Genomic DNA, 14,401 nt, shown 5'->3' with positions numbered 1-14,401 from the left:
TTAAGAGGCGCTTCTCACTTCATCGTGTTACATGAACAAAACACAAAACCTTTTATCAATCGAAAAAGGGACAACTAGAGCTTCACAAAACCATTTTCAGAACCGAAAAACACCAAGGTAATTTAATCAAACTATTCTTGTGCACCGCGTAGTTGCATGTGACCATGGTCTAAGTCAATATTTGCTTTTGAGACCTGCAACATATTTTTTTACCAAACGAAACACAAAACCTTTTCAAAACATGTTATCAATTGAAAAAGGACAACCGGAGCTTTACAAAACTGTTTTCAGAACCAAAAAATACAAAGGCAATCAATCACAAGGACACTTTTTATCTGAGATGCACTTACAAATTTCCAAAGTCCATCGATAAGGTAATCAGTAAGCTAGCAAAACATGACCGCAAACACCTGCAAAAATATATATATCCCATGTTTTTACCTTATTCTGAAGCATGATATATATTCACAAAAGGCTAGACTAACCCAGCTCCAGACCTGGAGGAGACTGAAGATTATTGGCTTTGGAATAGATATTTGAAACTGGACCGCCAGAAATAAGGTGATCTGATTGGTAAAAAATGCTGTCATTCATTGTATATTTCAGAGCCCTTAGGGGGTGAGACTTCCTCTAAAAGGCTCAGGCTGCTTTCCACCAGCCTTCTAGCTGTCAATCATTGACTCAGAAGGAGTAATCAATTAGTTTCTTATCAGTTTTTTTCAGTAGTCCTTTATTTCACACTAGAAGGCAACTCTGAGGTTTTTTTTTCTAATGCCTTACTGCAGAAAACGGCTCTCTAGCAGTGTCTTAAGGTTTTTATAGCAGTTTATTTTATTATGGCTTTTATTGTTATTGCTTTTAATATTTTTTTATAATTTATTTTGGGATGCGAGAAATTTCATTCCAGGTCCAGTCTTCACAAAACATTATGTAGAATTAATCAATTTGTCCCAAATTTTTATCCGAGCTGGCAGACACCTAGGACACGGCCTACAAGCATTTTCAGCTATCTGACAGGCCTAGAATGGAAAATCCTGACCTCTGAAGACCAAAACAAAATTCATATGTTTGTCTGCTCAGTGGACACATTAAGAAATAAAAGAAATTTGACTATTCACACTCAAAGTCAAGGGGGTTAGCTTCAGTTTATGCCCTGAACTCTGCCCTGTATTGTTATTTTAAAGAGATATAACAAAATGTTTAAGGGGAGGAAATTCCAGGCAGAGATTGGCTAAAAGAGTCTCAGACAGTAATAGGTTAGTGACAATGATTGATATAGGCATATTATTTGAATGTGTTCATTCATAGAGCACAACAATTGTTTGGACTGCATTTTTCAATGTTCACATTGATTTTGTTTTTTATATCTACACTACATTTATAATATTTGATTAAATCTGTTAGATTGGAGTTATGCCTTTCTTTTATGAATCAACATACACTGTAAATCCTATGCCTATTCTGTAACACATTTTCTATTTCTATACGTACTCATCAGTGATGCTTATTTACAGATCCATTGTTTTCCTTGCCTATGGAACCAATAGGTCAGTCAGTTGATTAATCTTTTATTTAAGCCTTGTTTGTAACAGCATTTTAACTCAACATTACATTCCACTCCATCATGATAATATATATCGCTTTATAAATATAATAAATATACATATAAATATAATAACATTATATATTTAAAAACATTGGTGCTTTTTCAGAATGTAGAATTATCTGAGCCAAATCTAATGTTGCAGCTGTAGGTGATTATGGATGTCTCAAAAGAATCTAGAAACAATGGGTAATGCCTAGCTAGTGTCAATATTTCCAACTTCAAATCAAAGGCGATGTTTGATGAAGTCTTCAGATTCAGTGATTCTGGAATCATAAAGTTTACCATGGTTTACTTTAGTTAATTTAGTTTTGGGTTAATAATTGTGTCAGTCAGCCGTCCAGAAAGACACCATATAAGATCAGATCAAGACAGAACAGAGTTGGGAAAACAGACCACAAGAGAAAGAAGAGACAGGAGACAGAACACAAAAATGTGTGCCAGGTGGGAGATTCTTGATCGAGATCAACAGAAAAGACCCAGTATGAAGCTGAGTATTTGAACCTTGGTAAGAGAGCTTGCTATTTTGTATTCTTAGGGATCTTAGATTTCCTGAGTGAAGAATCCCTCAGTTAAAATCGGCCTCTCCTTCTTAGTGGGTGCATTTTAGAATAGGGAGATAGGTCACATTTATTTTGTGGCATCCATGTTTGTAGAGAGACAGATTTAACTGCAGGTTGTATTCTACTCTACATATCAGCAGCCATATCAACCTGCAACTCACAACTGGCAACCCACTGAAGCTAAGCAGGTGTGAGCCTGGTCAGTACCTGGATGGGAGACCTCCTGGGAAAAACTAAGGTTGCTGCTGGAAGAGGTGTTAGTGGGGCCAGCAGGGGGCGCTCACCCTGTGGTCCATGTGGGTCCTAATGCCCCAGTATAGTGATGGGGACACTATACTGTAAACAGGCGCCGTCCTTTGGATGAGACGTAAAACCGAGGTCCTGACTCTCTGTGGTCATTAAAAATCCCAGGGCGCTTCTCGAAAAGAGTAGGGGTGTAACCCCGGTGTCCTGGCCAAATTTCCAATTGGCCCTTACCAATCATGGCCTCCTAATAATCCCCTTCTATGAATTGGCTACATTACTCTGCTCTCCTCCCCACTGATAGCTGATGTGTGGTGAGCGTTCTGGCGCACTATGGCTGCCGTCGCATCATCCAGGTGGATGCTGCACATTGGTGGTGGTGGAGGGGAGTCCCCATTACCTGTAAAGCGCTTTGAGTGGAGTGTCCAGAAAAGCGCTATATAAGTGTAAGCAATTATTATTATTATTATTACTTACCTATAGTTTAGAAAGCAGCTTATCTCTTGTTCTGGCCTTGGTAGGCATTAAGAGTTGAATACTTGGTAAGAGAAATGCCTTGTCTATAAACTTGTACTGTACATAGAGAAACTTGTGTGTTGTAGGTTTATGTTGTGTGTAGTGTGTATTGTCACCTTAATAAATATTTCTTTAAGTGTGCCTGAGTTTTTTTTTTCAGCAAAGCTGTAGCAGAGAATAAAGGGTTCATGTGCCTCTAACTATAACCGCCTCTTGGATAAGCTCTGTGAAGTTGCCCCCCCTACAAAAAGTACAAACAGCTGCTTTTGATCCCGAGATACAGCGCCTTCTTTTTCGTCTGATCACGTGACCATATATGGCGACTTTGACTTGTAAGAACCCGCCTGTTGAGTTCAAGCACTCTATTACTGGTGTGAGGATTACAATGTCTGCAATTTTGTTTCTCTGTTTGCCCAGGTGGGGCGTGTTGGTTGATTTTGCATTTAATACCAGTATCTTCTGTGCATACCCTAATCAGAAGAGTTGTGGGTGTAGCCTTAAAAAACTACCAGTTGCATGTTTTTACAAAGAGGCTTTTACTAGCACTTCTTAATATTTTGTAGCTGTGTCCTTTTGAAAAAAATAGTGCATTTGATCACTTCTTACTGAATTGTCAACAAATGCCAATATTATAAGTTGAGAAGATAATAATTACTTACCTTTTCATTGTCATTTCATATGTGCATTTCATTTCATAATATGTGCTGAACCCATCTAGGAGACACGCAGCAGCTACTGTGTGCCAGCAACCCAAGTCCAGTACTTCACCAATTGGATTAAAGAGGAAATTTACATTGAGGCCAGATTGTGCAAAACCCTCCTATGGGCTCTTTAATGACAATAAAAGTTGATACCTACCTGACTACCCGTTAATTACTATTTAACTGTTTGGACTCCTCTTCTGAACCCAAGCTTGGTAATCGGGACCTCAGTTTAACTTTTTATCTATTAAGGATAGCATGTTCTACTGCAGTGGCACCAAGTACCACCCCTGATCAAACCAAAGCATCCAAGTACCACCTACAAGTCATCTTCTCATAGGAACCACAGAAAATCTCAATGATGAACATGAGCACGCGCACATACATGCACTCACACATATAATAAAAAGAGCACTGAGCACTTACCATTTCAGTGAGAGGGGTGAGCCTGTTTAATCAAGCAAAGCCTTGCAATGTCAGGGACGAGGGCAGTGAGCTTCAGACACAGATCTGGCTCAGTATCCGTTTTGTTGCGTTCTGTTGCAGTGAGAGCAGAGTAGGTAGTAGCAAAAGGCATCAAAAACTGCACAACCTTTAATGAGAGGGATGGGTATTCACTCTCACTGTCACTGTCTTTGAATCCAGAAATCCAACAGTGACTGTCATTTCAATTCTGACATCAAAGTCACATCAGATGATAACTAGAGCAACTTGTTCAGCACAGGTCAGATCCTTTGGTATTCCTATGACATCAGTAAACATTAAAGGGGTTCCTGATCCACTCTGGTGTGGCCTCAAACAGAAAATACTCTGAGAACTGTTCTTCCAATGACAAGAGGTGCACTGCAATCACATCACATCACATCACAAACAGCAGAACCAAGTGCCCCACCATATGTGTGCAGATAGTTTTCCAAATTTGGGAAAGCAGAGACATCACATGTGTTGATTTTATTAACAAAAAGCTGCAGCTTTTTCTTCATAGCAGTGATCTCGTCAGACGCTTCAAAAATTATAAAGAGAGCCCCTGCAGTCCCATATTTAGCTCATTCACACGTGAGAATATTTAAGCCAGGTAGGCTAATTTTACCAGCCACACTGGATCATCAAACAGACTTGCCAAGGGAGATTGCTGGTCATTCAAAAACATCTGCAGTTCAAAGAGCCTCGTGAGCACTTTGCCCCTTGATAACCACCTCACTTCAATATGTAGCAAGAGCTGCACGTTCGCTGCCCGTTTCATTACAAACCACACTGAACCAGCATGAATTCATTGTTCGAGCCTTAATACAATTCACAACAAATTCACATCAGAGTCTTAACACAGATTTTAAATCCTCAGGCATTTTCTTGACTGCCACGGCCTCGTGGTGGATGGTGCAGTGAGTCCACTTCATATCGGGAGCAACCTCTCTAATTCGTGATTCGTAACTCGTCTAATTCTAACTACACCACTGTGTCATCTTGTCATCGCTCTAGCACCATCTGTACAAACTCCGCTGCATTTTTTCCAGTTGATGCCATTCTCTTCTAGCAATTCATTCAGAAGCTGGAATATGTGCTCTTCTGTAGTTCTTGCTGGTAGCGGCTTACATAACAGAAAGATCAGTACTCTTGGCGTCTATTCCTTTCAGCCATTACATAATACTTGATTTTTGCAAGGTATTAATTTTCTATCAATTGTTCTGTTAGCGAATATGGTGCTGTTGAAGAATTTTTTTCTCAGTTTCCTCTTAAAAGTTAGGAGTCCATCTCAGAAGTTAAGTTTTTATTTCATGCAAATGAGAGCGAAACACAGAGATGCTCAGCATATCTTTCTCAAATTAACCTAGAACAGTCCTTTTTTTTGTTTTCTGTTATCTGTCACACTTTCTTGTGCTTACAAGATGGGTAGTGTTCCAAAATCACGCACATTCTCCTACCTCCCTCTTTAATAATAATAATAATTGCTTACACTTATATAGCGCTTTTCTGGGCACTCCACTCAAAGCGCTTTACAGGTAATGGGGACTCCCCTCCACCACCACCAATGTGCAGCATCCACCTGGATGATGCGACGGCAGCCATAGTGCGCCAGAACGCTCACCACACATCAGCTATCAGTGGGGAGGAGAGCAGAGTAATGTAGCCAATTCATAGAAGGGGATTATTAGGAGGCCATGATTGGTAAGGGCCAATTGGAAATTTGGCCAGGACACCGGGGTTACACCCCTACTCTTTTCGAGAAGCGCCCTGGGATTTTTAATGACCACAGAGAGTCAGGACCTCGGTTTTACGTCTCATCCAAAGGACGGCGCCTGTTTACAGTATAGTGTCCCCATCACTATACTGGGGCATTAGGACCCACATGGACCACAGGGTGAGCGCCCCCTGCTGGCCCCACTAACACCTCTTCCAGCAGCAACCTTAGTTTTTCCCAGGAGGTCTCCCATCCAGGTACTGACCAGGCTCACACCTGCTTAGCTTCAGTGGGTTGCCAGTTGTGAGTTGCAGGTTGATATGGCTGCATTACTTTACTAAAGATAACTTATTTTAATACAATTGGCGACTTGGTATCTTCGTAGCTATGTACATAGGCTGTGTATTTGACACAAACTTATTTTATAAAAATAGAAAATATGAAAACCCCTCCCAATTTTTCAGTGCACACAACAAATTTCAAGGGTCATCTGGCATATCACCTGGGGGCGCTCCACAGTTTGAGAACCACATTTCTACTGCATAGTGTCCGCTGTCATTGTGCACTGTTTTGTCAATTGTTCACCAGGAGAAAGGAACCATCTTCTGGTCTGCAGACAGTACATCATTTATGCAGTAGCTCCAGCCTGGTTTTTCTTGGATGTCTCCCAATTCTAGACCCAGCCTCGCTTAGCGGCTGGTATTTAAGTCCAAACTATAAGGTGCATGCATGGCTATTAGCGCAATGTAAAGTAATCCTGCTGAAGACGTTTCTAAAATCTGAAAATAATGTACTTAATGGTAAAATATAACTTACCACAGTAATTTAACTTGAAAGTATCAATTTGGTGTTCACACAAAAAACATACTGTAAAGGTTGTATGTTTAGTTATTTAAAAAAAGTATGTACTACACATCCAATCCAGTACTACATAAACTCCTAAACATAATTCCATAATGCTCTGCTCTGTTTTGCAAAGTACTTATAGTTAAAAACCATTGTTAGGTTAAAAAATGAATCTTTTAGCCCTCTAAACTATTTTATACAGTAACTATTAAAATCATTTTTTCAAACCTACATATATCTTTAGGTATAAATATAGTTTCAGTTACAACTGTTACTTAGATTAGACAAGTAATAGAATGTTCTGAATAAGGAATTTGCCGTGATGTTGCAAGCAACATACTGTAGCTGTACATTATTTAATCCTCTTTACATTGAATTCTTGGTTTCTGTTATTGGTGTTTCCTCAGTAGCTTTTCTTTGCATACTGATGTACATTAATTTATTGAAAGATATGGTACTTAATTATTCAGATTCTAATAACTATTGGATAATTATAAGTAGGAGTTAGTCATACTTTAGCTGGACTCTTTGGTAACTTTTTGTGATTTTTGTTTTAAATGAGAGGGACCTTATCTCCTTCTTGAGCACTTGCGGTTAACTTACTTCCATATTGATGTAAGATTTTGGGAATGGGTGTACAGTATGTTAGAAAAGAGATAATGGACACATGCTCTAACATTTTTTGTTTCTTTTAATATTGAGTCTCACAAGTTTTTCCATTGTTAGCCTTTTGACCTCAGAATTAATTATTACCTGGAGTTATTTAAGGGCATGGTGTGTTGCTGAAGCAGAGTACACACTTTAAATATCATCTTTCTATTCGCTTGATGTCCAGTTATTGAAAAGGGATGAAAAGATGTATCTATCTACGATGATGTTTTGGTGGCATTTTAATTCATTTAATTTAATTTGACAAAAGGTATTATATGACTGTCTTGACCTCACAATGAAAACAGTGGGTGGTGTTTTAAAAAAGCATTGTTTGTGCAAATATAATACAAATATATTTTCTGCTGGTATCCGACCCTACATGATGCAAAAGGCCAAGGTACCTGCTTTGTTTCCTTCTGGCTCTTTGTAATAGGTGATGTATCACTACTTTGTTGCTACATCTGTTTCAATGCTGCTTATTTAATTCATATGTACATACTGTATGTAATACAGCATACTTATACACATATCTTATTTTATTATGCATATCATTTTTAGCTGTGTACCTGCTTCATTCTTTTTAATTTTCTTATCCCTCTATTATTGCCCTATTACAATAAGCCACCATCAACAACAAAGATGTATTTGCAGTGCTCCTAATTTGAATCTTTAGAATTCAAAAACACATGCTAAATGTTAGATGCTCAATAGGTTATGATAGATATTGAACTGTAAATTCCGTTTGAAAGGGTGGGTCATCTTGCCTCATTGACTTTAGACCACAAAACCAAATGATGTCTTACTTGAGAGAAATATATCAAAGGAGATCAACAATTATGAGTCATAAACATGCCTCGCAGGCATAAAACAGCAGGGAATTAGCATGTGAGGCTGATAAATATGCATGTAAATAAGCTCCCAAAGGAATAACATGGGTTTGATTGATAGGTTTGGAATTGAAGTATGTGTAAATTCCTTTTATACTTCGTTCTGCTGTTGCAGTGTTGAAATATATTTCACTTGTTAAAAAGTTTTACCAACTTTATAATTCTTAATGCCACATCTGTTTTGTCTCTTTATATTGCTTGTAAAACTTCATTAAATTATTAGAAACAGCTGGCCTCTCAGTACAATAACACATACTTATCTGTTTTTTAGAGAAAATGCTTTTGATTTATTGACTATAATAGAATAAAAAAGTTTTTTTTATTTAACAAAAAAATGCACTCTTTTCCATTATTCATAAGCTATAGTTAGAATATTGGAGTTTGTGTGCATGTGCATGCATATTACTTGTAATTTATTTAAGGGGAAATACAATATTAATATGCTGACCTAAATGCCTGATTACTAGGTCAAGGCTGGTGATGTAATGCCTTCAAATTATTTTTAATTCCAGAGGAATATCTTACACTCTTTAACTTAAAACTACTAATTAAAGCCAATATTTCCTTTTATTACTTTACTTTGAGGATCGGGCTAAGTCACAAGAAAAAAATACCAGAAAGTGTTGGTTTAAATAACAGGCCAAACATGCAAGCAGTTGTTATTGTATGTAATTTATGGATCTCCATATCTGATATTGTTCAGTGTTATAAATCTAATAATATGTATTATAACATAAAATAATGAATCTTATTATGATGGGAATAAGATTTTACTATATTTTATGAAAGTCGTTATATTTACCTGCCACAACTACCTCTAATCTTACAGTGTACATGTTGACAAATGCTACAAGTTAAGCTTCTTTGTTGTACCTAAAATGTGGTGTATCAACTTCTTGAATCTATATTTTCTTACTGTCATCTCCAAATTGTGTTTACAGTATATATATATAAACTATGCACACAGTTGTATAGTATGCATATATGGACAAACATACTAGAAACAATATTGTTCACTAATTCTTTTAGTTTAATATTTTTATCCTATCATCTTAGTTGATCATATATTTTTGTTCACAAAAAATTGGAATTTCTTGAATATGTTTTTGATTCGGTCCAGAAAATAGCAATAGAGATTCCAGGAGCTCGACATTGATGCTTACAACTCCATAGATACATAGAGGATATAACATAAACAAATCCAGGCATTAATTTTTGCTGAAGCACAACCATCAGTAGCTTTGTTTCTTAGTCTGGTGTTCTTTAATGTATTTAATGCACTGAGGAATTAGTCCTTTGTCTTCAGTATTTTTTGCTGATGTTTTTTCTTTCTTTCTGGAGTATTGTCTTTGGAATCCTCATTTATTAGTCTGAAAGTGAAACGGTATTTTAAATTTTCTTCAATCTGCCAATGATTAAACTTTATTGCCCTTTGCTTTGTTTCACTTCTGAACAAATCAGTGTGTTTTGAGATGTTTAAAAAAATATACAGCACCCCCTAATGTTACAAAGGTGTTACTGAATAAAATTGTACTGAAAATTTTCACCTGGATTCAAATTATAAAAATGAGCAATGTCTCAGATAGCAATCCAAAAGACTATACTTTTGCTGAGTTCCCTTAGTGTCTGAAGTTGTAATATAATATGATAATTTTAGGTTATAATTGACATTTAACATAAACCATTAAACAGAGTTTGAACTAAAATTATGAAAGAAGAACTTAAATATGTGCTTAGAGTATTTACCAAAGTACAGAAGAGCCCTCAAGTAGCAATAAAGAATGTTTATCGAGACATGTTAGTATATATTTAAATACACACCTTCAAATCACCTGAAAATGACATATAATAGCTTAAGGAAAATCCTAAGCACACAAATCTGCTGGAAATGATTCTCTCTCTCTCTCTCTCTCTCTCTCTCTCTCTCTCTCTCTCTCTCGTGGGCTTCATACTATTAAAATGTTGTAGAAAAAAATGTTTATGTTGTTTAATTTCATGAGGAATCTTTAACCCTTTTGTTGTCTAAGTCCAAAAGTCAAGCAAAGTCAAAGCAAGGCCTCCAAACTGTCATGACTATAAATGACTGGTGTTGTTTATACCCTGTTCTACAGCTTTTTCTTCATTGGCATCTCAGAACTGTGGTCAAGAAAGACTATTATATTGTTTTTTGTGGTTCTGTATTCATTAATATGTGCATACAGACACATAGTTCTAGTTTTTCACAGTTCAGTTGTCTACTTGGCTATAATACATGGTGTATGTCACTGAACTTAAATATTTCCTTGAATGTTTTCCTTAAAATTCTGTTTTCGATAAACACAAATATCAGTGCTTAAAACTTGTATTTGTGTGCAGTGCTCTCTGCAAAGTGATGTGACACTTCCTGAAAGTAAAGGGCAGCACAAACTACAGCCACTTTACTTTGACTACAAATAATGAATTTATATTTATGATATTAAGTCAGTGTTATTTCTGTTGCATTCATGTACAATATATTAAATGAAAGTTCAGCTTTCAATTAATGTTTTAATCTTTCCATAAATGTAAATTGTAGGAGGATCAGCGGAGAGCAGTGGAACAATAACCTTTTCAGAGTCTGACAGTACATTCATCTCCTACAGGTGAGTACATATAAATAGATTTATTTTTTATTGTTTATTGTCTAGTTTGTTAGCAAACATTGTCTGAATTGTCTTCCCATTATTCTTTCCCTTTGCTTTTTTGTCTTTCAATTCATGCTGTTTTGTTAGAGCACAAAAAGAAATATTCCATTTACAAGAATTTTAATTGAAAATGTTACACACACCTGGCTCCAAAACTGAGCAGCAGAGAGCAGAATAGGCTGCACAGACATTTGGCAGATTTTTAGATTTTGTACATCAAAAGATTTAGATTTTGCTTTGCATTTTTCTAGCAGTGGTGTTGCTATTGTCTCCTGCATTTGCATTTGTCCTGAGAGATCTCAGGATCTTTTTCCCAGGTTATCAGCACTTTACTATGCCTTTTTAATTCCCTGCTGTTATCCCTGAATAACATTGGTTTAGAAACAGATGACAGGTGTATTAGTGGACACACATTTTTGCTCATCAAAATGCTAATAATATTTAAACAGAAATTATTATTTAGAACTATACATCAGTTTTGTGAAACTATAAATGAATTTTGTAAAATGTTGGGTCTTCCCTATCCATTCTGTGTAATACAGCATATGTTCTTCATAAATAAAATAAAGTATTATGTCCCTTATTTCTGACAGACTGTCAAACTCATTATGTAAAAAAATAGTTTGAATAGTAGACTGTGAGATATAAAATGTACATAAGAAGCAAATTGGGACAAACTGTAGTGGTTTTAATCAGATACCATGTGTCTTAGCACTAACCATTCCCTTAAGACAATGAGATGAGATCTGGAATTAAAGATGTTGATTTCTTAGGATTTCAAGTCTCCACAGCAACTGTGTATTAAACTAAGGTTTTTTATTATCCAAAATGTCTTCCTTTATGTATTTATTACCTTGTAAATTCCTAATTTGTTTGATTAGATAGCTTTTTGTCTGCAGCTCAATTTAAATGGAATAAAAAAGAAGTCCTACTTATTAAGGCACTTCAAAAAAATTTAACATTTGGGGGATTGCATATTGAACTAGATGAAATTCACTTTATTAAAATGTCAAAACAAGATATCAAGCATAGTTTCTTGGTAGGCAGTTGGATGGCTTCCTGAAAATGTTCAGTTTCTTCCTTTTTCTGGCTATCCTTAACTTTTTGTCTCTTATTACAGTAATTAAAAGTCTGTTATGTTAATACAATGTACACTATATACTAATTCAAAGATACACTATGCATTATCTGTGAAGTTTTCAGTGTCCAAAAACTATTACAGCATTTAGATTATTTTTCAGATTTTAAGAATTTTAATTTTTTAATTAATTTTTAATTTTAAGAATTAGATTTATATAGAATCAGGTTTCCTACTTCTATTCCTATTTCTTTTACCATTTAGCTGGAGAAATAAGTGGTGCACTAATCCTACAGTGTATGAAATAGTGATGCAGTGTGGACACAATACATATCTAAATGTTTGTTGCCTAAATTTTACCATTGTGCAACAGTACTATACTATTGATTTAATGCCCCTGATGTTTTCTAGTTGTGAGGTTCTGATCCTAAAGCAATAATGGTTACCATTTTATACCTAAAATATTTTCAAGATAGTCTAATAGCAGCTTCTGAATCATAGTATGTCACGCCTTATAAAAAAAAAACAAAGTTTCAGATCCCACAAATGTAAGAGAAGTTCAGAAAGTCCCAGGAGATCGTGGAAAGCCTAAGTTTAGTGATTTTTCTATATTTTGTGTAGAAAATTAATACTTTTTTCTGCCCATAATTAACTAATCGAAATAGTTAAAAAAATGTGTGTCATTTATAAGAGTAAAAAGCTGAAAAGGATTTGATTGTTGGCAGGTCAAGCCCACATGCAGATTAATGCATGCTTGCCACAAACTGTGGAGCTTGCTCCTGCAAGTGATAGGCTGTAACTCAGCTGCAGTGTTGTTGGAGTTTTTTATCATTATTTTATTGGCATATTTTCAAAAGCAAGACTTTTTCTCCCAAACTCATAGAAAGGTTCACATTGACAAAAATCAATCAGATGTCAGCTGGTGTAAACAAATATGCATACACATTTCTTAAAATTTCTTATTACAGGAGTTGACCTATTGAATAAGAAGCAGTGCCAGTAACCCTTGTGGTTAAATGTTCTCAAATGAAGTGCAAAACATTGTCTTGTGTGTGAATGTTACTCTAAACACCGACATTATTCTAAACCACAATAATAATACTCAAGGGAAAACACTGATATAGATGAAAAAATACACTTGTGGTGACAATAGATCACAAAAAAAAATGTTCATATAGTTTTGCACAAAACAGTTCAAACTGGGCCGTTTGGAAGCATGTAAACACATGCAGTCAATCCTTTATAACTGTGAAATGAAGTATAAACAGGATGTGAATGTATGTATCTGTGTTTTTGAAGAAGACTGGGTTAGCAGAGGCAGTTATTGCCTCATTATTATTTTACCTATAATTTCTTATTGTTGCTTTTACTGTTGTTATGGTGATATTGCAATATTAGAAATTACTGTATATGTATGATTTCCCTGGAACATTATATATCAAGTCTACATAAGTTAGATATCACATTCTAGTATTACTTTGCATGAGGGCTGTGCTGTGCTTTAATATAAGCTATTTAACCATTTTATTATTTTAATCCTAAAAAAACCTGGGGGAAAACAACAGAAGTTATATTGATTCATTTGGAAATACATTAAATTGTATTTCTGTGCTATTACTGTATTTTAAATCTTAATATCATGGGGTATCTGTTCGAATATTACTTAGTATTTAATCATACAATTGGCAGCTAAAAGCTCACATCTTAGGATTTTAAGAAACATGTACAGTTTGCTTTCAATTCTGGTTCAAGTTCTTTAAAGTCCTTTTTTACTGTTAAATGTACTTTAGTGCTTGACTAGCTGGTTGGCTGAATGATTGTTATTTCTTTATATTAATTGGTTATAAAATAGGCCATGTACTTAGGCCACATGTTTATTTTCCCCAGTGAAATAAACAGACATGTCTTATGAAAACATCAAACATCCTGATTTCTCTTGGGTTTGAGAGCATTGGCTATATGTTTTGTATTACACAACACCTGTACTCTTTCACTATATAGTAGAATGGTTAAGGTTTAAAATTATTTTCAATAATGTTTATTTTATTACTGGAAATGTAACAACAGGTTTAAACAGTGATGAGGGATTATCTCTAAGATCAATAAGTTGAAGTCTCTCTTTTTAGTATTTAGTGAATTATTTAGAACAATTCATTTTAAATTATTTTCCCAGCAGATCTAATCCACTTGTGCATTAATGAGGCACAGGTGTCAGGCACCTAGGGAGCACATGAGGAGGAGACAAGTTTTAGGTTGTTTGCTGCTTGTCTGTTTCCAGATGAAGTCGGTTATTGAATACAGTAGTATCACTAGGTTATTATGAGCTGATATAAGCTTTTAGATTTGCCTGTTTTTATTGATGGTGATATAATGTGCAAGGAAGTCAGCTGAATAGGAGAACAACTAGTAGCACATTTCCTTTCTGATAAACTGCATTTGAAGAAATCCCAGTTGCAGGGAGTTGTAAATAT

At 35.5% G+C, this 14,401-nt stretch overlaps 1 protein-coding gene across 1 annotated transcript in view; it reads left to right on the top strand.

The window, feature by feature from the left end:
* tbc1d5 (TBC1 domain family, member 5) overlaps positions 1 to 14,401 on the top strand; it is a 234,540-nt gene that overhangs the window by 106,127 nt on the left and 114,012 nt on the right. The window contains exon 4 of the mRNA XM_088601617.1: positions 10,744 to 10,810. Within this exon, the coding sequence (XP_088457743.1) occupies positions 10,744 to 10,810 (67 nt within the window). The remainder of the gene's footprint in view (positions 1 to 10,743; positions 10,811 to 14,401) is intronic.

This window comes from Lepisosteus platostomus, chromosome 12, assembly GCF_059453375.1.
Source record: "Lepisosteus platostomus isolate fLepPlt1 chromosome 12, fLepPlt1.hap1, whole genome shotgun sequence".
Taxonomy (NCBI): Eukaryota; Metazoa; Chordata; class Actinopteri; order Semionotiformes; family Lepisosteidae; genus Lepisosteus; species Lepisosteus platostomus.
This window is presented reverse-complemented; position numbering and strand designations above follow the sequence as displayed.